We start from the raw sequence: 26599 nt of genomic DNA, 5'->3' as shown, positions 1-26599 counted from the left end.
TCCTGAACAGCTTCCCGGGCGTCGAGCTTCCTTTCTCCTGGGCCATGTCCGGGGTAGGCCTCGGAACTTCTGGAATCCTCCAAAAGCGTAACTCAACGAAAACTTCACCCTTGCGGGTACCCCACCACGGGGGGCGTAGAAAACTCATAAATGGATACCCGTTGATCGGATGTAGAAACGGTGGAGCTTGAGGCTCTATTTAACCGAAAAATGAGAAAAATCTCCTGAAAAAGCGCGAAAATGCAGCAAAAGCTCGAGAGCTACAGCACGAGGACTCCCAACACTTGAACGTGCGGTAAAAATCTGAGGATGGCTGCCAGGGGCGGGGCTTAGGGAGAGGGCAGTCATTGGCTGGGGGCAGTATGACCCAGAGACCAGTGAACGGTTACTACTAAGAAAGACAGATCAGAAACGAAACGGATACTGATTTTTTCTATACCGAGGATTCCCGGCCTGACAACGGGGAATATTCATGAGCATGTGAATCCATGTCAGACCCCATGCTGGAGAATAGAGCACAGCTTTCCTGTCAAGATCGGCTTTTGGATATTACCATACTTGGGTCAAATTTTAGATAAGGTAGAGAATGACAAACATTAATTCAGAGTCTTAAGAAATTGGTATCAGACATTTGTCTAAGTAAGAAATTAAAATGCAATGTTGGGGGCCAAACGTTGGAAAGTCATCCCCTTAAAAAGCAACCCATAATTGGGGGTAATGGCAGATTCCGATACACAAATTTCAGATGTCTACTGTTCGAGAAACATAATGTAATGGAGGGGCGAAAGTAAACATTTTCTTATCTAGTGTGACGAATCTGTGGATGACGTCCCCTTTTCACTAGCGGGAGGCCCTTTGTGCAAGAACTCAGTCCCATCCTACTGCCCTAATAACAACTACCTAATAAGTTTGTAACTTGTAGTCATCCTATCATTTCCCTAGAAAGAACTGGGATGAGGAAGAATAGGAGATACCCGAACGAAGATCCCTTTCCAAGTACTGTGATCAGGAAGAACCCCAATGGCTCACAAAGGAGTGTTAACGTCAGTAATGTGACAAGGGAGAAGTATGGAGGCATGACGATTACCAGTAAGAACCATGTTGAACGATCTAGTGTCTTCCCAAGGCCTAATGGCCACAGCCAGTAAAATAAAAGGGAAGACAGACTCAGGAAGTATGACAGAAGCCCTCCCTGGAGGAGCAAGGAACAGGAATGCTGTGCTGAAGCAGACGTAGGAGCCACAGAAGCTGTGGACCAGAGGCTCCGTCAGAAGGAAGGGGAACCTTTGCATGCAACAGAAGGACAATGGGGTGACAAGGAGAATCCCTTTCATAGGACCTGACAAAGTCTAAGCCTCTCTGGGGAAACCAGGGAAACCACATGCTGCGGAACTGCCAAAGCACACTGGAGAAGGGGGGGCAAAGTGGGGGGAAGACTGAAGAAGCCCAAAACCAAAGCAGAAAGTCCAGAGACCAACAAAAGATTACTGAGAGAGACCCTAAAGGTACAGTGGTGACCAGGACGGTTGGTACAGGCAGACGGGAGCAGTGGGATACCCTGAGCCAGCCAAACAGGGGAAGAAGGGAAACTCGGGGGAAGCAAAGTAATCTTCCTAAGCCCCCAAGAAAGAAACCAAGGGAGAGGGGTCTGGGACCTGCACCCAATGAGGATTACCATTGTCAGTCATCATCATAGTCTCAGTACTTGGCAGGCTAGTGAACCAGATCTGACCCGTACCGCAGAGACTTGAAAGCAAGGTGAAACAAGGTGAGAGAGGAAGAGACCAGTGGAAGGGAAATATTCTCCCTGGTGTTGCGAGAACTGCTTGAGAACATTTAAGAGAAGGAAGGCACTCTTGAAATTGTAAGAAGCCTAAAAAAAGCCAGGGGAAGGGAGACGTTTTCCCTGGTGTTTGTAACAGTGAGAAACCTGAGTGAGACCAACAGAAGGGAACCATTTTCTTGGTGTTGACATTTTGAGTTGAAACTTTGCTTTCTTTTGAACTAGAGAGTTTTGCTACTTTGGAACTTTGTTTTTGTACACGTTGGGAACTCTAATTCATTCTTTCTTCTGGATCAAGAAGACCCACATGCTTTATAGTTTACTTGATAAGGTAAGGGACGGAAATAGGTTTCCAACACAGGACAGTTGACGATATAGTTTTTAATGGAAATCCTGGTAGAGTCTTTAGTATTTGGTTTGAGGCAGGGAAACCCCTCTTAGTAATAGGGCTAGGTAGGAGTTTCCCTTATTTTCTTTTGAATAAACGTTTACGCCAATAAACTTACCACTCTGGTGTCTGTCTCCTCTGTACACTCTCACACAAGGTAAAGCACAGAACACACCGAAAAAGATGTTCTACTCAGTAAGGGTTTTATGCAGGGTCTGGGCAAGGAAGGAGCCGCTCTTTGTGAAAGCATCATGAAGTAGAAACATGACAACATAAATGAAGTTAGGGATACAGACATTCAACGTAAAAAAAGGGTTGGAAAACGGCCTCACTTGCCCTATTCTAAGGTGGGATTTCCCTACCTAAAGGAAACTAAGGATAGTCTACCTCAGGAAGTCCAAAGAAACAACAGTCTTTGTCCAAATCCTATACTTGCCCTCACATCCATTTATATACACTGTGGGGTACTTGACGTAAAAAGAATAAGTGTTCAAAGTAAGAGGTCTGAGCTTCTTCCAGCTCTCGGGGCAAAGTGCCAAGCTTCTTCCAGCTCCGAAGTAAAGTTCTGAGCTCCTTTCAACTCCTGGCTTGAAAAGGGTTTCCCTTCCCCAAGTCTCAGGGCCATTCACAATGCCGGGGGAGGGGGGTAAAGGGGGGTGTTCCCTTCACCTAGCTTTCTGGTTCTTCTTCACAAAACAATTTCCAGGGACACTTTCAAGCTCCTCTGGTTTGGTTATTCTTCCCAAGTTTCACAACTGTAGTTCCTCAATGCTTACATCAACTTCACAGGTTTCTCGGCAAGTATTTTATATGGCTTTTTATTAGATGGGTGTCGTTGGTCTAGGCACAGATGTCAGACCACACGGTCCACGCATTACAAGTCACGGAACCGATACACCTTACTTGTTTCGTCTTTACCATTGCTTGCTGGGCAACCTCTCATTTATTGCCGCTTCATACATTTCTTTGGCTCTTGCCAATCCTTGGTTTCTAAAAGCACGCAGTCTCAAATGGCTCTTGCCAATACTTGTTTCACACATTTTCCAAAGACTCTTGCCAATGCTTGTTTCACAGTTTCAAATGGATCTTGCCAATGCTTGATTAGCATAGTTTCAGAATGGCTCTTGCCAATGCTTGTTTCACCGTTTCAGAATGGCTCTTGCCAATTTAGGTTCCACTTTCAATAACACTTTTGTAGCATCAACAATGTCAGTTAAATAGCTTTACTTATAGCTTTGGCAATGTTAGTTTATATCTTCCCTGGTTGCACATTGGACTCGCCCAGCCTCTCCTTAGACAACACAATATTCTCTTGGCTTTTACGGAACATGCGTAGACCTCTCATCTTTCTTTCATTTCCCAACAATGCTGGCATCAAAGATTCCGTCTTACTTTAAAGGAACGGTCTGCTCGCAAGCGGTCTTCTACTGCATAGCCATTTAACAATGTGTTGCCACTAATTTGCCGTTCATGTATGCATTCTTTTTCTCTTACAAATGTGTTCAACAATGTCTTATTTACTTGCGTTCACGTACAAGACCACTCGGCATTTCTTATGTCAATTAAACTCATGCTGCTGACGCTTGCTTTTCAGGTCTACCGAAACTTCCAGCACTCTTTCTTCTTTGGGGTTTTTCAGTCTGTGCCGTAGACACTTCTGGTGTTTCCACAACGCCCGCCAGTAATGAGCACTCTTTGTGGGGATTAGTAGCTCTCTTTAGCCTGGCTTCCCACTGCAGCAACTCTGCATAACAGAGCTCCTGCTCAAGCGCCAATCAGCAAACAGCAATCAGGCGACCCGGCACAAACAGCACAGGGGTCAAAGTCTTGATGCGCTTTTCCTCACAGAACGGTTTCTCACAGCTCCTTCTTCGTCAGCTCCTTCCTCACCTTTGCTTTAGGTGGTTGCTTTGAAACTCAATTTCTTGATGTACAAGCGTCTAAAAAATGCACAATAAAATAAATAAAATAAAAAGCCTTTTATATCCGTTAGGGTCGTTAAGTGAGATCAGGTGTGAGTCATTAATTCCAATTGCCTGGCTCTGGCCAAAGTGGACGTACCTGGTTTTTCCAACTGCATACCTTGGTCGTCTTCTTCTTCGTCTTAGTAGCAGAGTGGTGTGTGTATGTATGATTGTCTATGGGAAAATGGGGTCCTAACCTACAATACACTGCAAATGTCTGGGGAATTGATTGAACATCTTGAAAGGGAAATAAGAGATACTTGGCCTCATTATGAGGTGGGCGGTAAGGGATACCGGGCACCGGTAAGGAGACTGGTGCCGGTAATCCCTTACCGCCTTATTCCAAGGTCCCTTGGCAGGGACCGTAAAGGAACGTGTGGTTTGACCACACGTCCCTTACGGGTCCCACTAAGGGACCAGGGCGCTAATAACGGGCTTGCAAGTCGCGAGCCCGTTATTAGCGCCCTCCCCATTACCATTGAGCCATATGGGGGCTCAAATGGGAATGGGGAATGGTTTGTTCAATGGGGACTTACCGTTCCCGCCAGGGTCGGACTGCACCAGTAAGTCCCCATTGAACAACACTGGTGCTGGACCCATTATTGGAGGCAGTCATGGCACAAATAGCGCCATGACTACCACCAATCTTGGAATGAGGCCCACTGTGTCTCAAACAAGGGTGCCTCATCCCCACTCCCCAAGTCTTCTCCACCCAGGTGATCCTCCCTCGCATATCCAACTCCAGGGTCAGGATCCAAAAGCGATGTCCTTTCCCAGGCCCCCTGGCAGGAGGATATATGGGGAAAACAAGTGAGGACGCCCTCAGATTCCTCACATCTTCCAGGCACTCATTTTGTGTTTCAGGTTTCTCAGACCATCCCAGAGAAAAGGGTACTTTCCACAACCACAAGATACTTACCAGGTCGTCTTCCCCCCGGGAGGACAGTACTTCTGGCAATGTTTCCCTAGGTAACATTCCTATTCTGGAAGTTCCTGTTCCCGGAAGGTTTAATGGTAAACCGACAGTTCCCTTCTTTCCCCTAGTCAAAGTTGATGGGTGCATAGGATTATTGTGTACTGCAAACAATGTATGGCTTTCATAGAGACTTTGTATCCCTCCTGGACAAACCGGTTACCCAAGAAGAATTCAGTTTTCACAACTGGGAAACCAGGTAATTTCCCAGGAAATTCAGGCTTGTTTGGCCAAATACGCCATAGACCCTTCCCTCCCATCTCACATACGCTTTGTAAGTAACCTTTTCATTGTAAGGAAAAAGGTTTTCATCCCATCATAAATCTAAGGGAGTACAAGTATCCTGTATACACACATTTCAAAATGGAAACAATCCATCCTCTCAAGACACTTAACTCCTAATTGAGAAGGGTCAATGAGCGAGGAAGAATTTGTTTCAAAGTACTGAACTATGAAATTCCAAATACTATGGCATGCATGAAACGAGTATAGCGCATCTGAAAAGCAAAAGAAACCAAGAGAAGATTGCACTGGGAACAACAATGCCAGATGAAATACATTTGTACTTGAATAATCTGTTCCAATAATCGAACAGCGGCTCGACATTGGCAACATAAAAAAATGTATGCAATACCCTATTACATAACATGCTTGGAGGCTATGGAAATGCCAAAACACCAACTATTATAAGGTACAAATGGCAGCAAGCACCATCTGCGTGCTTTGTTAACATCATGCTATGTATCCGTTCTATCAGGAATTTCCCACCCTCTTCATCAATTTGGCACATGCTATCACCCCTGTGTCAAATATGCTTTCCCACAAGTAGAGGCCATCTCTAAACCTCAAACACATGACCGAATATAACACACACACACACACACTTCCACATCAGCACACTGGCTGCGGCCTACAGTGTTCCCAGACATACAGGCAGCCTTAAGAGGCCAGACCTGTGCTAGATGTACTCTAGAGAGATTACATACAGTGAGAGAAAATTAAATATTTACTATTGATACATTTGTCAGGATTAAACTAGAAAGGTTTACTTAGTCTTACATGTGTAAATATTATACATGCATGCTTGAAAGATACTTAACTACTAGACATTTTAAGGTTTTTTGTACCACAGATTCCATTTAGTAAAAAATAGCAACTCTAAAAGGCACTTACTGGAAACCGAACTACAGCAACATCTGTTTTTGTGGATTCAACAAGGAAGTCCATCCAGAAGTCCACAAGTTCCTGCTTTGGTACATGTGGCTCAGGGCTCGGTTTCTTAAAATGCTGATGCATCAAAATAGTCTCTACAACAGACTTAATGTACCTTAATCAAAAAAATGCATTGTTAATCTATGAACAAAGTGGTCTCTATAACATGTCTTTAGTTACACTAATACATTAATCAACTTAGCTGTCTGCAACGTTTTGACAGCTAAAACAATGTTCAGGTGTAAGAGTGATAATTAACAACGACAAGCAAATTGGTTCTAGTATTAACAGGTGGTGAAAATACCTTTACATTATCTTCAAGTTCAATGGTGGATGCAATTGCACCACAGACTATTAATTTACATCATAGACTCCTGGTTCCAAACTAGAAGCTCTGCAGGCATGATTGTGGCCAATCCAAACCTCACTGCTGCTGAGAATCCAGAAAATAAGGTTGCTTACATTCGAAGAGGCCAACCTGCCTCTTTAGGTGCAATAACCACTTAATATTAAACAGGTAGTGGAAAGAAAGACCCACAAGCCTAGATCACACTGCCCACTAGGATTTGAAGGTGCACTACTGGACAGCTGGGTTGAGTTGCAAGGACTGACCAGCTTATCAAGTGATAGGGTTAATGTGCTACCTGATGTGTTCCCGTAGGCTGGAAGGAGTGGGATCCCAAAGGCTTGTATCCAATACTAAGGCACATTAATGCACCCTGCAAGGTGCAATAGGTGCCTGCTTCTTAAAGATGCCAAGGAATTTCAGATTTCTGAATGACAACCAGACCATAACTCTCAGATACTGCAAGTAGTGCTTTATCATCCAGTTGCAAACCGGGAATCATTTAGCCACTCTCCCCCTGTTAAATGCATAGCGACCACTGAAAGATTATCACAGGTTACCTTTATAGAATTTGAGTGCAAAACCAGTACAAGAAAACCCATGGCATTTCCAAATGTACAAACTAAAAATCTCGGACAACCGCAGTCGTAGTTGGGTAGTGCTGCCACCAGGGATCACCCTTAGGTGCTGGTGGAAAGCTGCAGAGGCCCACACAGGAAACAGGAAATCCAAAATGCCGGCAAAACTACAAGCCACATATCTAAAGGGGGAAGAAATAGGAGGTTATTCTCTAAATTAACCAACGTAAAGCAAGCCTCGCAGAGAGTCTAATATATATATTAAAGGGAAATAATGGCAAACCAACAAATGCAAAAGTCAGAAACTAAACGACCACCAAATGGCCAAAGCAAGTATTCACTTCCCTGAAGCACTATGAAAGAAGGCGCAAAAAAACAAGAAAAGGAAAATGAGTTGACAAAAAAGCAGGTGCACTTCTGAACACCCATGGTTACACAGACCATGCTGCCTGGGAAGAGGTAAAGCAAGCGTTGGCCAGCCTGATGAAGCAACTCTGGGGAAGGCTAACCCAGAGCACTACCTACAAGGAAAGAGTGGTGGACCTACTGGGTGGTCCTGCGCCTAGGAGGAGAGGCCTGAGGGGTTGGCGTGGCAAAAGGTTGACATAACACCTGCCTGAAAAAGACCTTGAATTTAGGAGTGGGTGTAACTGCCCTTAAAGCGGCTATGGTAAAGACCATAGTCCCGGAGAGACCCAATGAGAACACTGATGAAGGTGAAGGTCTGGGAGAGCCCTACTCTGAAAATTGATAAAACCACAGGGATGGTTAGAAACCTGAAGCATGATGTAGAGTGATGAAGGTTAGTGCTACCAAAGGTCCAACTCTAAAGGAGGTCCTAAAGGACTGAACTGCAGGTGGCAGGAAGGAGGAAGGGAGCATCACGGAGGGGAGCAGTTGACTTACACTTCGGGAATACGCCAGCTCCCTGCCAACTCCCGCCTAACCCATCTCCCCGCAATGTAGAGGGGGCATCCATCCCAAGCTCGGGTTTGACTGTCCATTCCTGGAGGTGGAGGGCACGACTGACCCACAAGTGCACAAGAAGCATTTACTTTATACAAAGATCCTCATGTTGGAGGGAGAGTTCCAAGAGATTGAAGTTTGGTTAGTTGTTCATTGTTTGAGGTATAGGGGATTAGAGGGGAGGATTTGGAGGTGGGGGAGAGGAAAATGGAGCGTCCATCACAATCAGACCACACACATGCTATTGAACAGTATCAGAGGCTTGAAGAGGTCCAAGATATGACAACAACAACATGGTGAAATGGACAGGGGGAAAAGGAGACAAGAAGGAGGGGGGAGTACACAAGTACGGAAGGAATGGGGCGGTGGGTGTTTTCCAACTCAGGACCGAGCACAACGTGGGCGACACATGAGCATTGAAGGGGGAAATTGGGATGGAAGGCCCAGGAGGCAGAGACTACACACTTGGAATGTACGGGGGATGGGGCACACCAGAAAACAAAGGGAAATACCAGGCTCTTTAAAACGATGGGGGACACATGTATACCTGCTTCAGGAAATGTACTTAACCAAAATAGACTTTGGCAGAGTGAAAACTGCAAGGGGTGGAGAGATGTACGACTCACTTCTCCACATACTCTTAGAGGGGTCCTGATTGGGGAAGCCAGAGAAACTCCATTACAGGTCGCCAAGGTCTTTTACGATGAAGGTAGGATGCTAATCATTCAAGGCAGTATAGAAGGGAGGAAGAGCAACATAATTAACTCCAATAACCCAAATATAGACAACTCATATTTCCTGAGGTTGGTGGTGCTGGTGGGGGCCGCATACAAAGAGACAATATAGCGGGGAGGGGGGGTGACTTCAACTGACCACCTCACGCGCAGCTAGCCAGGTCAGGGCCATGTGCCTTGTATAAACCAATGGCAACACAATCCCTAAAGAGAGTGATGTCAGAACTAGCCCTGGTGGACTTGTGGAGGGAACAAAAGGGTGGTGCATAAGGTTACTCCTTTTATTCCCACCAACATGGTACTCACTCTCGCATAGATATTCTCCTGGGGGGGGGTGCTTCATGGATTAAGGGGAAACAGTATCTGGGGAAAGCTATATCGGACTATACTCCCCTACGCATTACATTGAAACGGGGGAAGAAAAGAGGGGGGGGATACCCACGTGGAAGCTTAGGGGGAGGCTTGTAGAAGCTTATGGGGGAGGCTCTAAGGGACAACATTTATAGAGAGGACATTAGACAGGAGAGTTCTTTGAACAAGAGAAATCGAAAGATGTTTACGGCACGATGTGGGATGCGTTTCAGCTGAGGGGGAAATGTATAGCCACCACTTACGGTATGAGGACAGAACTGGTATCCCGACTAAAATGTGCAGAAGCTGGGATACAGAGGTTGGAGAAAGACCTAGCCAGTGGCTCCCTCTGCAGAGCGGAACTACTGATGGAAAGAGAGGGGAGTGCTGAAGCACAAGAGAGGCTGGGGGAACACGATTATGCTCAGTACACCCGACGGATTCACAGGGAGGGGAAATAAGTGGGAAGGTTGCTAGCCTGGCTCCTCATGCGTGGAAAAGAGAGCAATTTAGACATATTAGATCAAGCCCATCTGCCGATACCGACAGCTACAGCATCCGAGGAGTTAGAAGGCCTGATCACAGAGGGGGAGATTAGGGTGGCAATAGGCTCTATGGGGACCAGGAAGTCACCGGGAGGTGATGGTCTCCCTATTGAATTTTACGCAATGTATGCAGACCTCCTAATTTCCAAAATAAAAGACCTTTATGATAAGGTCTTCCAAAAAGGGATACTGACGTAATCCATGCAGGGAGCAGTGTTGGCCAAAGGGAAAGACCTGCATAGATGTGAATCTTACCGTCCCATTTCGCTCCTTAATGTGGATGCGAAAATATTGGGGAAGGTTCTAACCAATCGATTAGCAAAGCGTGTGGAGGGTTGAACCATCACAATCAGGGTGGATTTGTAGAAGGGCGAAACAGCTATGAAACGGAGGTGTCTGCAACACGTTTTGGAAATAACGGGGAAAGTTGATCGGGAATTAGAGGTTGTAGCCATAGATGCCATCAAGGCATTCGATTCAGTGGAATGGGAGTGGCTCTTTCAGGTCTTGATCAGAGTAAGGATAGGCCCGAGCATGTGCCGCTGGATAAAACTCATGTACCAGAGTAAGGAGGCTTCCAGCTCAAGTGGCACCTAGAAAGGGGCACATGTTGGGGCTGCCCTCTCTCTCCTATACTCTTCACCCTTGCTTTGGGACCCCATCCAACATTCTCCGAGATCAGTTTAGGGACGCAGGAATCACGGTGGACGGGCAGAGACATGTCTCCCTCTACGCTGAGGATGTCCTTCTGTATGTCTATAAATCGACCCTGCACATCCCATATATACTGGTAGTAATATCTAATGTGGGACAGCTGTCTGGGTTCTACTTCAATATGGAGAAATCAGTGGCATTTCCCCAGGGCGCCATGCAAGGGCAGACCCGGGCAGAACAACCAGAGGTGGGAGTACAATGGGAGACCGAATCCTTTAAATATCTGGGTGAACAGGTTCATCACAACAAAGCAGACACATTCCAATACAATGTAGGTAGGGCAATCATGGATTGAGGGGAAAGAATTAAGTTCTGGAACAAATTACCTCTCTCACTCATGGGGAAAACAGCCGCCTGGAAGACTCATCCTTCCCCGACTCTTTTACCCATTTACCAACATAACACCTGTGTTCAGACCCCCATTCTTCAAACAATTAGACAGCATGATTTCAGGGTTCCTTTGGGGTGGAGGGATGAGAAGGGTATCCCTGGACACATTGGGGAGGCGGCACGCAGATGCCAGACTCTCCCTACCTACTTTGAATTCTATTATAGGGCCTCGAAGCTACAGCCCGCGGCTAAGTGGGACGCCCAGACAAGAGGGTCGGATAGGCTTCTACTAAGTCCACCCAGGCAACACCACACAGGGATGGAAACACTTTTGGGGAGAACAGGCAATCCCACAGCAACTGGCGTCACAAGGGTGGTACAACAGGTGTGGAGAAAGATGGGCCTCTGATTGAAGCTAGGGAAGGGGTATAGTCCAGAAATGCTGCTGAGTGCTTTCCCCGACTTAGATAAGGTCTTGAAGGACATTGGGTCCTGCAGGTGTGAAAGGGCCAGACTCAGCACACTGGGGGACATGTTAGAAGGGGACCGCCTACTGACAATCAGACTGGGCTCAAAATTACCAGAAGCCATGGGAGCAGTTTCTAAATTTTGCATGTTTAATGGGCATAGGCCCAAAAGCTTTGGGAAAACTGAAAAGGCTGAATCCACAGAAATACATATCCAGGCAGAGCTCAGACAGTAGTTGGCAACTAGTGCCAAGCTTTGATTGAAATAAGTGAGGATTCAAACGGTGTAACAAAGGCATGTGATGCAATTCCCGAGATGCAAGCAGTATACTCCCAGATTAAAGTTTCAGAAGGGCACAAACAACCTTTGATAGCCAGGTGCAGCAGAGCAGTAATCCAAAAAACTATGAAGCATAACCCAAGAGTGTCCCCAGTGGCAAGAGAAAACACGGCACACGCATTAATATTAGCTAAAACCACAAATAGGAGGCCATTCAATTTCACATACCGTCTCATAGCGCTTGACCCATACACAGAGAACACTGGCCATTCATTAGAAGCAAACACAGATAGGACATCTTCCATACTCCCTAAACGCGCGCACAGTCATGAGGCGCCACACAAGGCCAAGTGCAGAAGGATTGCCCGGTCTCAAGGACAAGTGTCCAAGGTTGGTTAGCAGAGACGCCACCCATGAAGTATGCCAACAAGTCGTTTGTTGTAGAAGTGATGCATTTACCCCTTTATCAATATGGGGGTGGTTCAGGTGGAGCCATCAGATACTTGTAACCCAATAAACTGGTTAACCCCTATGAAATCTATAAGTAGTCAAACTCACTAACCTATCCCCAATCCCCGTAGGATTAGTAAACTGTTATTACGTAGGACGTCATTGATGATGAGTTTGTAGTACTTAAGCTATTGTTTCTGATCAACATGTTGAAAGCAGTGAGACTTGAATGTTTGTTTGTTGTCCCGGCTTTGTTTCGATGTGAATAAAGTTGGGTTTTGCTGTGCACTTTGTCTACTCCGTCATTGAGTCTGGTCTGGATTGACTCCAATTCCTCTAAACTTATCTGGGATTTTGGGGCTACCTTAACAACATTGCATGTAGATTTCAGGACTCAGTTGTGGTCCTGATGCAAGGTGCCATAGAATACAAGGCTACAGTTATCACAACATATGCTGAGTGTAGCTGGGATACAGTGAGGAAAAACTGCTGGCCCTTTACTGATGTGATGACATTAGAATGATAACTTTGTTAAGGTAATACAGAATGGGGAGCAGACTCAGCAGCAGTGATCGAGGTATGCTTCATTAAAAGTGCTCTGACAAGTAAGTGTGTATACAAGACACCAGCTTCAGTCGCCTCCTGCACCCTTACACTCTCCCTTCCCTCTCCAATCGCCAGATTCCAACTCTTCTCCCAACATTCTTCCCCTCTCACATGCTCTTTTGAAACCTAGAATACTTTCAACTATATACATGTTGTGTTGTGGGGGTGCCACAGCACCTGAATGGTTTGTAAACCTTTAACCAAGAACAAGAGTATAACATAAGTACAACATAACACACCTTCCCCTTAGCGAACAATTCCCTTTACACAAGGAATAGGTAACCTCATTTCCTTCGCAGCTCTCCCATTAATCAATGTCCTGCTATCTTCCAACACAACAGCATTGTCCAATACCTTTCTGACCCGTTTTGGTTCCCAGCAATTGCTTTGACCTTTTAAGACAATGCCAAACATCCTCACACAGACATTCACTCCCTCCAAAACCTGCTCACTCTACTCAGGGTATCAAACCTTTCTTTCATGTGTCAAGTTTTTTTCTGTTCCAGTGCAGACAGAAAGCAGTATGCCCTTACTCCTCCTCAGAATCTCAAAGGTCACCAGGCTGGTGGCTGCATGCAGCGCTCACCTGGAAGCACACCTTCCTCCTGACCAACTCCTACCAACCACTCCCTGCTGCAAAAGCCATCTATATGTCTTGCATCAGCGTACGGTTACATCTTTCAACAGCACCATGTGTCTCCGGATGATACAGAAAATATATTTTTAAATGATTTAAAGGAACAAGTTACCTGTAACTCATGATCTCCAGCATTGGTTTCTTTCATGGAGTCCCATGTTCATTGAATATTCTCTGTTGTCAGGCTGGGAATCCTCAGTCATATTAAAGCAGTTCTGCTTTAAAGCAGAAAAAAGCTTGTTGCTTATGTAGCCTATTGCTGCCCCTTTGGTTCATACCGCCCCAGCCAATGACATTAGCCCTCCTAAACTCCACTACTGGTGGCCATCCTCAGATTTGCCAGCACACGTACTGTGGCAGTAGGAACCAAGAATAGCCAGAGAGGGGTAGAAAGTAGGGTCACATGTGAATCCATGAAAGATGCCAATGCTCGAGCACGGGAGTTTCAGTTAAGTAAATTGCTCCTTCTCCAGCATTGGATCTTTCCATATACATAACCAATGGGAGGCGGCAGAGCTCTCAGAAGCAATTGAACACACTTCTGTAACAAACACCTCTTGCAATAGGTTGTGGAGCACTGATTGGCTGACACAGGATCCCTACCTGGAATCCCTGTCAATGCAGTAGAATCTTATGAAGGTGTGGACAGATCTCCACGTAGCAACCATACAGATGTCGAGCAAGGGAACAAAAGACAGGAACGCAGTAGTAGAAGCCACAGGTCTGGTGGAGTGTGCCTTCGGCCAACCTGGCAGGGGCCTGTTTGCAAGTTAGTGGCAGTGCGAGATGCAGCCAGATAGCCTCCTGGAAATGGAAGCCTTGGCTAGAGCTTTCCCTTATCCCACAGGTCCAAATGCCACTAACACGAGTGACATCCATCGAGTGCAATGCCATCTCCACTGGAGCTGTGGGTGTGCCAAAGAATATGGGCAGAACTAGCGTTTCATTCCGGTGGGAGGGATGAGGAAACCTTCGGCATGAAGGAAGGGTTATTATGGAGCACCACTTTGGACTTGTGAAAAGTCATATATGGCTGTTTGCAGGAGAGAGCTTGCAGTTCACCCACATGCCTGGCAGATGAAGCAGTCTTCCATGATAGGAACTTCAATGGAGTCCAGTGAAGAGAGGACCCATTAACTTGGAGAGAACCACATTAAGCTCCCAAGCTGGCGCTGAGACCTTGAAAGGTGGGAAAACCCAGAAGAGACCCATAATGAACTCTTTAACCAGTCTGTGAGACCACATGGAAGGTTTGCAAGTAGCACAAGTGTATCGAGAGATGGCTGAGAGATGCACTTTAATAGATGAGTGTGCTAGTCCTGATTTTGTCAACGACCGCAGAGAAGGTAAGATTTGCGCAGCCTTGATCTAAAGAGGGTTGAAACGTTTCCATTTGTGTTTGTAGCAAGACAGGGTAGAGGGTGACATCGTCATGCCAGAATCTTCCTGCATTCTAAAGGTAACATGAAGTGTCCAAATTCGAGGGTCGCAAGAGCCAAGTCGTCAACTTCAGGGATGCTGGGACGTGATGCAGCACTGGATCCTCCTTCTCTGGAGAGCAGGTCTGTGGGAAATTAGGATCATCTTGCAGCGACTCAGAGTGTAGTTCGCACTCTCAGCAGGAGCAAAATTGATGAAAACGCATAGGGGGACAGGGCTTCTCAGGGAATGGAGAAGGCATCCACCGCAGACTTCCCGCTTGAGGGCATCGGCTGGCCAACTGGGAGCAGATGGAATGGGCCGCTGTGGCGAAAAAGTTGATGTCTGGGTGACCACCACTGCAAGAAGGACTTGGGGCTCTGATAAAGCTCCCATTCGTGGCAGGAGCAGAGTTCCCTGCTGAGGGAATACGCAATGGTATTGATGAAACAGATGGAACGGAAGGAGAAACATGTTTTGTGATATTCCTCAGTTCCGTAGCGTTTGGGCTTCCTTGGACAGTATGGGTGAGCGGGTCCCATCCTGTTTCCTGATATCGAACATGGTGTTTGTGTTGAAGGTGAAGATGTGAACCACCTTGTCCTGGAGTTTCAGATCGAATGACTTCAGGGCACAGAACACTGCTTGAAGCTCTAAGACATTCATGTTTAGGGCTTTTTTTTAGGTGCTGCAAAGTCTTCCTTTCTTCATCATCAGCGGTTTCGGTTAGCTATGCTACTTAACATATTGTCACCTTATATAAACACACACTGCAGCCCTACATACTTTTACAAACCTTGAGGCCTTAGCCCCAGGAAATACTAAACATTTCTATAACACATTTTCATTCTTACTCCACTCATTGTACTCATATTTTTATGTGGTCCTATAATTTCTTTTAAGCCTGATTTTCCTATTTATGCATATTGTTCACTGAGCATGTAAAGTCCCCCATTCTTAGTCTGCATGCTAGGACGAACACCACGGCAAAACCTGTAGTCCTATTTTAGCACAGGCCACATTCCTTTGGCAGAGAGCCTGCTTTTATCGTGTGTTGAGAAAAACTAAATAGAATTTAACATTTACCAATGTATTCAGCTAATAGTTATTTGCCCCTTATATTTAAATAACTGCCTTCTTTTAGTGCCTACCCATATCTGTGTGTGTGTGAGATTATAGTTGCATAAAAAAATATTTCTCTCAGTGCTCCTTCTCCCCCCACACCCTCAGTCTCTTTGTAGTGCCTAGAAACCGTCAAAAGAAGTCTTGCCTAATTCTAAAGCTCTTGGGAATGAAGGAAGGTGCTAGCTCCTTCCCAACATAGCTCTGTGACCAATGTTTGCAAGGACAATACAATATAGAGAGAAAGGTCCCTGGGTGCAGATGGTGTGCCCAAAGTGACTGTAGGTACTACAGTGGGTGGAACTGCAGGAATTGGCGAAGGATGAACTGGAGTATGAGGTATTGGTAGAATAAGATCAGGTACTTCACCGATTTCCATGTGGTCTGAAAATAAAGCCTCCAAATAAAGGCTCTTCATCTGAAACGTCACCTCCTTGAAGTATTTGGGCAGGTGCTGCCTTAGCCGGTAAAACAAAAGGTATCAGGGTGAAGAGTGGCTTGGCCTTTATGGGCTGTGGTAGAATATACTGTGCCGGAGGAATGTCCCTGTCCACACTAGCATGCCTGGGTAAGTGGCAATCACCTGGGCCTGCTGGGATGTCAACTGTGCTGAAAACGGTCTAGGCAGCAGGGCAACCCATGTCAATTTGCTGGTAGAGACAGTAGTTTTAGGCATTGACAAAATCCTTGATGAAGCAATCGTCAATGGGGCAACCATTGACAAGTAGGTAGACGATTTTGCTGGTCTATGGATCACCTTCGGAGTCGATGACGAGGCACTTGATGTTGACTACTTATGCCTGTGGCTTGTAGACAGAGTAGTTGCGGACATCGACAGACGTCGCTTCTCTGAAGAGTGCATCAAAGACGGAAGTTTAGCCGTGACTGTTGGCGTGATAGTTGTAGGCATTGACAAAGCAGTTGTGGATGGGCTGCCGACAAGCGGGACAGAGTGGTGGGCGCTAGAAGCGTTGACGGAGTCGTCTATGAAGTAGTCAACGGGGGAACAACCGAAGTGAGAACTTTTGTCCCTTTTTAAGTTTCTTCCCTAGGGAAGGTTCTTCATGCGACCTCAACCTCTTAGAAGAGGGAGCACATTCCATGAGTATGAAGATTCTGGTAGAAGCAGGATAGTATACCGAGGTTGAGCGAGAGGCCCTGGCACCCTCCTCCAGCCAAGGCCCCAACCTACAGTCACGGTGCTTGTGAGTTTTTGCTGAAAAGGATTGGCAGATGGGGGGCGCTGTTGAGCAGCCTACGTAATGGCTGCTTAACCCGAGAGCTCCGTGAACTGCCAACATCCATCTGCAAATATCGGCGTGCATATAGTAATATCCCTGCCATCCCTGCGACAGATGATAGCTCACACCCTGCTGCATGCCCCCTCCGAATCTGGGCGAGAATCGGTATCGGAAACCCATGCTGCGACCGCCCGCAACCATCGCTCGGGTGTAGAACCCTGATGGTAGCTGGGCCCGCGTGACTTCACGGCGCGACATCCCGCTGTTGCGCTTTGACAGCACCCGCAGGCAGGGGCCCATAGCGCTGCGGCCGCCTGTAGCCGCTATTTTCCACCTCTGACTGCGGCCCGTGAGACCCACGCCCAGCTTCCGCTGTCCTGCGTGGCCGCCGGGCTAGGCCTCTGCAGACGTGGAGCTATGCCGGAGGGACCTCTGAGCTGGTGGGAGCCCTGCACCTGGTTGTGGCTGGGATCGGGTGGAACTCCCACTGGACTGTTCTCCTCCTCGTCCTCCCGCAGGCCCCGATAGTCTGTCACCCACTGCGGTGGTGCGGGGAGGGTCCGGCGGACTGCGGCATCACAGTGCTACGCGAGCGCCCCTGGAGGGGCGCCGTCCCTGGGAGTCGCTGGGACTAATCTTCACTGCAGCTGAGCCGTGCCATCTTCCTCGAGCTGCTCCATTGACCTTCCGCCAGATCTCAGGAGGAGTGCTGGCACAGCCGCCCTCGAGGCTGAGAGGTGGGTGCTGGGGGCCCTGACTTAGCCCAGTGCCTGTTCTCTTCCTGGCAGCGTCCTTGGGCCCCCCCCAAAAGTATAAACACCTCCCCACACAACACCAGCCATCTGGCCCGGCGTGCCCCATTGTCTGGCCCCGGCCCCCTTAAGGCCCAGGGCAGCGGCCCCCTCACCACAACGGCCAGACCCCTGTGGGGTTGCAGTGGCCTGGATCCGCACCCAAAACCTGGAAACTCAAACATTGCGGGATCCGAGGCTCAGCAACACTAATACGTCCCACCTTCAAGGGCCGTGCTTCACGCCAAATCTGCTGTCCAACCATAGAGGCATTCCTAACACGGAACACTCTAAAGACCAACATAGAAGAGGGGGACATATATACACCTCCTAGGCCCTCCCTTACCCACGCTGCTCGGCGTGTGATCTATAGCCCAGCTTTCGCCACCATATTGGGGCGCCCATCCTTCTAACTGGGTGATTCACAATTAACGTGCCGACCCCGACTGCCTACTGGGGTGGCCCTGCTCCCCCACTTCGGTACGTTTTTCACCTTCGCTGCAACTGCGTGGTACTACTCGGCCCCCACCTGGTCAGCCACCCAGCAGTAACGCATGAGCACCAGCCATCTGCCAATACCACATACACATTCGCATTGCCCTGTCTAACAGATCCCGGGGTGCCAACAAAACAGGAGCCATGGATAAATTTGCTAAGGCGACACCTAGACCTGGACTGACCCATACATTATCTAATCAAGAGGAGCCTGCCTCGCCCCCAACAGCCTCTGCACCAGATCTTGCAGCAATGATGGAATCAATGGCCAAGAATTTCGCTTCCTTCCATGAGAAACTAGATATAAATGCCAATGTCACTTCACTCAAATCCCAAATAGATTGTGCAGGCACCAGGATTACTGAAGCAGAATCTCGTTTCAGTGCCAATGAGGACAGCCTACACACTCTTCAAGACACAGTGAGTTCCCTCAGCCGAGATATGAAACTTGTTAAGGCTAAATGCGATGACCTGGAATCAAGATTGAGCAGGAACATACCCATAATTGGCGTTCCTGAGAATGCTTTGAAGGGTCGCATGGAACTAGCAGTCGAAAATCTACTAAAAGAGCTGCTTGACAAGCCCAATCTGCCCCCCTTCTTCACTGTGGAGCGTGCTCATCGTGCCCTGTCCCCACAACCCGCACCGGGAGATTTTCCCAGGCCTGTCATTGTCAGAATACTCAACTATAGAGACAGAGACCTCATCCTCCGCCTAACACGTGAGAAAGGGGAACTGTGCCTTGGCTCCCAAACAATCAGGATCTTCCCCAACTTCTCAGTAGGGGTACAGCAGGAAAGGCGCCAGTTCCTTGGGATCAAGATGCTGCTGCGAGAACGTAACATCGCCTACGCAATACTGTTCCCGGCACGGCTGAAGTTCACCTTCAAGGGGAAACTTTACTTCTTCACGGTTCCCGACAAGGCGGTGAATTTCATAGAGGCACAGATACCTCTCAATAATCCCACTGCAGACCACATGGACAATGACTGACCCGCACCTAAACTGCTCTTGATCTTGCTAACGACCTGGCTACTAGAATCTCTCAGCATCTGATAGGTTAGCCTTCTCCCAAGGACATATGTGGTCCTCCGACACTGGGCTTATCATGCCAACTGGGTCAACCGGGGGGCCTCCTGGTGACATCACTACCAGCCGCGGGCTGACACTAACTCTTACTCCAATACATCTCGTCTCCCTCCTGCTGGGCAGATTGGATCAGCGGGTCCAGAACTAGAGCTGTATTAATCCCATCCCCTGACACAATTGCCCTTAAGATGGTAAACAGTGTCCTAATGACCCTCATAGCCGAATATAGATTCCTCTATGGTACTTCACCACTGTTTATCTGTTTCTGGTTGGCAACACGGCAACAGCGTACCCCACGGCGGTTGCAATAATGTTGGAAGTCTTGTTCGGTGTAAGCCCCCGTTGAGCTAGGAGTGCGGCCGGTCCATGTAGGGATTGGCCCACTGACACCGGTTTATAAGAATTTGTTGATAATTGCGGGATGAGGGAGGGCGAGGATGCCGCCGGCTATAATAGGGTGGTGAAGCAGGGGGAAGGTATTGTTTGGGGGAGTTATAGTGGCAATGGCAGGGGCAGACCAGCACATCGCGCTATGTTGGAGCGACTCAATAGTAACAACACAAGCTGCAAACACATGCTACGACAAACGATCTGGGATGTGCCCTAGACAAGTGAAATGCCCACGACCATGATGTCCTGGAATATCAGGGAACTGATTAACTATACCAATGCCTGCAAAATAATGGTTTATGCCCAAAGACACGGTAGTAAGATACTGATGCTACAGTAAACACACTCTAAGGATCGCCTGGCAATGAGCATAGCACCATCATGGGGACCAAAACCATACTACACGTCCTATTCCACACAGGCCAGAAGTGTGCTGACTGATTCATAAATCCATTATATTCATACTTCACAAGAGCTACATAGACACTGAAGGCAGGTATGTCATATTACACTGTACAATGGTAAACAGCGAGTACCTTCTCGTAAACACTTATGGACCCATAGTAGAGACCCCAGATTTCACAGACACTATAGACGCGATATTGCTGGGCTATGTGGGAACTCAGATCATCTGGGGAGGTGACATGAACTGGATACTAGACCCTAGCTTGGATAGGACCAGAACTGCACCCAGGCCTTTGTCGAGTGCAGCACGCAGATTACATACACACAGCACCACACTTGACATCCGAGATGCTTGGAGGGTACTGCATCCTCAATTACGCAAATATACCTAATTACTACTCAGTCCACGATAGTTCCTCCAGAATTGATCTGTTCTTGGTGTTTAGTGAATTGATGGGCAGGGTGGAGGGAGCACAGATACTGAGCCACATGCTGTCTGAACATGGCCCAATCACCTTATCAGTGGAACTGGGAGTACCCGACCCGACCTTCAGCAAATGGCGCTTCAAGTCCACTGCCCTCACAAACATCGTGTTCAAGGCTGATATATTAGCAAATATAGAGACATTTCTTGAGTGCAATACCTCTCAGGCTACTACCGCAGGTGTCCGATGGGATACCTTAAAATCATATATCATAGGAATGTCCATATCTAGGGAAGCGGGTGTGCTGAAAATGATAAGGGCTGACCTCGGTCGCTCTGAATCCAGGCTGCGAGAGTTGGAACAAGACTGCTCGACAGCATCTGACCCTGCCAAACTCCGACTAATTAGCAAAGAACTCAAGACGTTCAACACACACCACCAGAGAAGTCTGATGCTTTAGCCGCCCACAGGCTGCACAAAAGTATGGGAAGGGTGAAAGACCCGGGAAAACACTAGCAAATATACAAAGAAGGGAATGTGGCCAATCCCAGATTGCCTCTGTCAAGGATCAACACAGCGTTCCACAATGGTCGGACGAACAGATATTAGATATCTTTACTGAGTTCTACACAAACCTATATTCCCTACCCCCTAAACATAGTGAACGACATATGAGAGATCTCCTTGATCGGATCCCTACAACATGCGTCGCCTACTCGACCAGAAACCAGCTAGACGCTCCGATCATACTGGATGAGATAGTCTGAGCCATCTCAGACCTCCTTAAGGGTAAAGCACTGGGTCCGGACAGGCTTACATCCTTATGCAGGAATACATAGCCATACTAGCCCCCAAATTATTGGAGGCCTGGGACGAGTCGCTCCGTTTGTCCGTCCTTCCACCCTCCCTGCGCGAAGCCTTCATAACGGTATTGCTTAAGCCCGACAAACCTGCCAATGAATGCAGGTCATACAGGCCCCTCTCCCTTATGAACATAGACACCAAGATCTTCGCTAAGGTGATAGCGAACCGATTCCTCCCGATTATGACATAACTGGTCCATTAAGATCAAACATGCTTTGTACCAGGGAGATCCACGTCTCACAACATCCAGAGGCTGTTCAATGTGAGGGCCAGTATTGACCAGGACTCAAATGCTATCGCAGTCACACTCGACGCTCAAAAAGCATTTGACATGGTCTAATGGAAGTATATGTGGTCGGTGTTAGAGACAAGGGGCATCAGGCCCAATATGATCGGCTACATTAAACTACTATACTCCTCCACAGTGGCGAGGGTCCGGGTCAATTCCCCGACATCCACGTTGGTCACACTCTTCAGAGGGACCCGACAAGGTTGCCCATTCTCCCCGATCCTTTTTGCGCTAGCGATGGAGCCAATGGCGGACCATATCAGAGCATGCCACTCCCATAGGGGAATATGATTGAAAGACACCCCTGAGATTATATCCCTCTACACAGATGACCTATTATACATTAGGGACCCCTGCACCCATCTTGATCCCGTATTACGTTGCATTCCACGCATAGGAAGCCTTCTCGAGATTCACAATCAACTACTCCAAGTCCGAGGTCTTTCCGCTTAAAAATGCCACTCAACAACCAATCACTGAATATCGACTCCGCTGGTCCCCTGGCGGGATCAGATATCTGGGAGTCCAGATGTCCCTATCCAAGACCACCCTTCTGGCAGACAACTACCTGGCCACAGCACAATTAGCCGAGTCGAAAATGGCACGGTGGCACCCTCTCCCACTGTCACTCGCTGGGAAGCTCTCCCTCGTTAAGATGGTTTTGCTCCCCAAGTTACTCTACATCTTTAGTAACATACCCATCTGGCCCGGGGGGAAAATACTTCACGAGACTGCACAAACCATGTGCAGAGTTCACATGTAACTCAGGTGCGGTCTGCAAGAAATGGTCAGATATGACGCTTCCATATGCGAGGGGGGGGGGGGTTTACCGCCCCGACTTAACACTATACTGTATAGCTGCACAGGCCCAATACGCCACTGACTGGTATCCTAGCTCTCTATCCCGACCACATGTCAAGCTGGAGATTCTGGCGGCTACTGGAACTAATATAATGACCCTCATATAACATTAACATTATGTACCCGCCTCCCGCCTGGATCCAGTCGGAACCACTCTGCGTGCCTGGGATCGACTGCTGAACGTGACAGCAGAATCCTGCCCCTATTACAAATGGCTCCCAGTGTGAAGGTTCCCCAGGCTAGAGCCTACACACGACATAGCCCTGGCTCGGCACTTGGAGACTCGTGGCTACCAGGCACTAACAGACTTATATCATGATGGTAGGTTTATAGACCCACAGATGCGGAAGCCTGGCTACTCTAGGTCTCCGCTTGAGATGCTGCAATATTATAGGCTCCGTGCTGCATTCCGCGCCAAATGGCCCACCTTCCCCGACGAACCCCCCCGACACCCCAGAGATCGCATACATTGCCAACTCGAGCGGCGCCCGCGGTGTAGTCTCCTCGTTATACAAAATGTTATTGGCGTGCACCCCAACCCAGCCTTCCAGGGCACGCAGTGAATGGGCGGCTGAACTGGGCCTTGAGGTCTCCGACCAGTTATGGGAAAAGATGTGCTTGCATACCAAAGTGTCCCTCAATTTCCGCTACCAAACTATGCAGTATAAATTACTGAACAGTAATTACTACACCCCTCTCAAAATATCGATGTTTGTCCACACCTCCACACATTTCTGTTCCCACTGCAGGGCGGAGAACGCGGATCATTTACATATGTCCTGGACATGTCACAAACTGGGAGAATTCTAGGAGAGAATCCTGCGGACACTCGCTGATATCACAGGTGCTGTAATCGATCCTGATCCACTGGGAGTTTTGTTTGGGATATGGAAATCCGACGGTGCTAGACGCATGGCAAAATTCCGGAATATAAACTGTATTGTATCCAAGAAATGTGTACTCCAAAGCTGGAAGAGTCCCTCTCCCCCGAGCTATCAGAAGTGGCATAACTTGCTTACATGGTCCCGTAATTGTGAGGAAGAGTACCTAATTAAGCTTCCTGCCCACTCTCGCCCCAAGAACATAAGGTCCGCATTCAACAGCTATCTTAACAATCAAGATGAGAGTGCATCCAAGAGCGGCTCGTCCCCGGTCCCACAGTGAAGCCCTCGAGTGTCATGGTGCACCAAAATTGAATGTCCCCTACTTGCTACGGTACTATTCTGGCAATTGTTGTAATATGTTCTTTGTGTGTGTTGCTCTTTTCTGCTGCTCTGACATGTGTGTTTGTTGTAAACCTCTGCCAATAAAAATAAATGTTTAAAAAAAAAAGAAAAGGATTGGCAGATGGAGCAGCTGTCCATGTCATGGTCTGGATGCAAACAGTATAAGCATCTCTCATGGTGGTACTCCACATACACGTTCTTAAGGCAACACTTAGTACAGGCCTCGAAAAGGCTTTTCGTTGCGTCCTTCACTGCAGCTGGTGAGGAATGCCTAAAACCTGTGAAGACAACTTCACACGGTCGAGAAGATCTGTCTATGGTCGTGATCTTCACTGGCAAAGGGTCCCTGTAGCTGGTAGTCACTGAAGTGACTGATCTTGAAGAAAACGATTAAAAAAATTCAGAAAATTCAAACAAAAACATTGAGATTTAAAGGAGCGAAACAACAAGGTCTCCCAACACTTAAACATGTAGTAAAAATCTGAGGATGGCCACCAGGGATGGAGCTAAGGAGGACTAATGTCATTGGTGCTGGGGCAATATGACACAAAGTGACAGCAACAGGCTATATAAGCGACAATCAGTTTTCAGCTTTAAAGCAAAACTGCTTTAATATTACTGAGGGTTTCCCCGCCTGACAACAGGGATTATTTAATGACCATGTGAATCCATGAAAAATCCATTGTTGGTGAAATGTGAGTTTTTGAATTACTCTCTCCAGGTTAACTAGCTGCTGAATCTTAATCTTGCTCTCCTGCTCAATAGTACACAGATCTCCTTGAGAAGCCCATCCTTAAAGTAGAGGTACAAAAGACAAAGCATGATCTCATTTGTCCCCAACAAATTACTTGGAGGATTGCTTCACTATACTTAATTATTTTTTTTTTTTACTTCTGAGTTAATCTAAAGGTCCCTTAACTGGTGAAGTATGCATTAACATGCCAATCTCATAGGCAGACAGGCAGCACTATTCAATTAGGATCCTATAATGTATTCTTAAGTGTTCGCTATGTGATTGGTGGGCATCATGCCTAAATGTGTGCTCTAGCAATGGTTCTGGTCTTTATTTTGGCCAAGGCACCAAAGAAAGACTCTAGACCATATATTGTTTGACAGGATAGGTTTATTAGAGGCACAAATACCCACAGTAAGATCAGAGTACTTCACATTGCAGATCGTTCAGAAACCCTTGACCCAGTCAATTCTCCCTCCTGGTCCAATGTTTTCTCCTCAGACTCACCTATCCGGTGCTCCACCTGGATATTCTGAGCTTCCCAGAGGCTTTTGCCAGGAAAGTGTGCTGCTCTCCAACCCGCAGGGAAAATGTGCCACCTCCGTCCTCCCTTATAAATCTGTCTCCCCACCTGAGTATATGTACTAGGTTCTTTACTTTCGCTATGCTAGAAACCTCTCAAGTAACCAGGGGCTTTCGAGGGGCTGGGGGTGCCGAGGTCTTCCCGTCCAATACATGCATCCTCCATCTTGAACTAGTTCTTTAGTCATTTACGTTCCAATGGCCATAAGAGAGTCAGTGTCTCAGATATTCGATCTGTAAGTTACCAGTATTCCAGCTTTGATAACACCCCCACAAGAAAATCGTAACCAGAGCACACAAACATCACCAACGAACCTCCATTTGTCATATGTAATAAAACATACGCCCATTATGATATGATATGGCATTTATAACGCGCCTATACACAAGTGTTTCAAGGCGGGACGAGGCAAGGGAGGGTAACAAAGGGAGGACAGACAACGATCCTACTAGGCCAGGTGTCATTTAGATTGTGCAACTGGGTGGGAAGGGGGCAGGGACTGTGCAGTACATGGGAATAGATGAAACAAAGTAATGGCCATCATGTTGCAAGTGCATGGGTAAGTGCAGACATCAGGTGTCAAGGGCTGGTAGGGGGACTGTAGGGATACCGAAACAGTCACCAAGTGCGGGGGTTGCCAGGTGGGCAGTGCAGGTGTGTTACACGGACGGGCAGGGACCTGGGTCTGAGATCAGAGGGTGTCCAGGTAGCCGGTGCAGTTCCAGTAACACCCAGGAGGTCAGGTGAGGAGAGGAGGAGAAAAAGCAGATGCAAAGAGAAAGGTTTTCAGGTGCTTCCGGAACCGGAGATGGTTCTCCTCAAGTTTAAGGGAGGCTATTCCAGAGGGAGGACCCAGCCGAAGAAAGATCTACCACCAACTTGTTGCTTAGAGTTGGAGGCGGATGAGCGGAGAGCTCGAGAAGGAGGAAAACTTGTTTTAATCTGCAGAATGCACAAATCATTCTAAATTAATTCAGTTTTTATTTAACAGCATCATGTCTTTAGCTTAGTCCCATTAGCAACATGTACCTTGGTATCATACTATGACAATTGCATAGGTGATCAGTATGATTTGTTAGGATTTGTCATGGAATTACGGTGAGGTTGTATATAGTCTATATGTGTGCACCATGTTAATTATGCACGTATATCACTTTAAATTGTTGTAGGTTGTGAACGGAGGTGTCTTTCAAGACGTATGTGCAATTGCATCAAATATGACGTATTTGATTAATGTATTTCTGCAATTAGGTTTTTCCATGTAATTGTCACAGTATGGTACCCATGTTTATGTTGCCAGTGGGACTAAGGTAAAGACACAATGCTGTTAAATAAAAAATGA

General features: G+C 47.3%; 1 protein-coding gene across 2 annotated transcripts in view; it reads right to left on the bottom strand.

Annotated features, from left to right (window-relative positions):
• MAP3K5 (mitogen-activated protein kinase kinase kinase 5) overlaps positions 1–26599 on the bottom strand; it is a 1851596-nt gene that overhangs the window by 860600 nt on the left and 964397 nt on the right. For both annotated transcript variants that reach the window (XM_069607656.1, XM_069607657.1), the window contains exon 10: positions 6282–6435. In XM_069607656.1, coding sequence (XP_069463757.1) covers positions 6282–6435 — 154 coding nt within the window. The remainder of the gene's footprint in view (positions 1–6281; positions 6436–26599) is intronic.

Source organism: Ambystoma mexicanum, chromosome 4q (genome assembly GCF_040938575.1).
Source record: "Ambystoma mexicanum isolate Mex_15411 chromosome 4q, UKY_AmexF1_1, whole genome shotgun sequence".
NCBI lineage: Eukaryota > Metazoa > Chordata > Amphibia > Caudata > Ambystomatidae > Ambystoma > Ambystoma mexicanum.
Note: the sequence above shows the minus strand (reverse complement) of the source record. Positions and strands in the feature narration are given on the sequence as shown.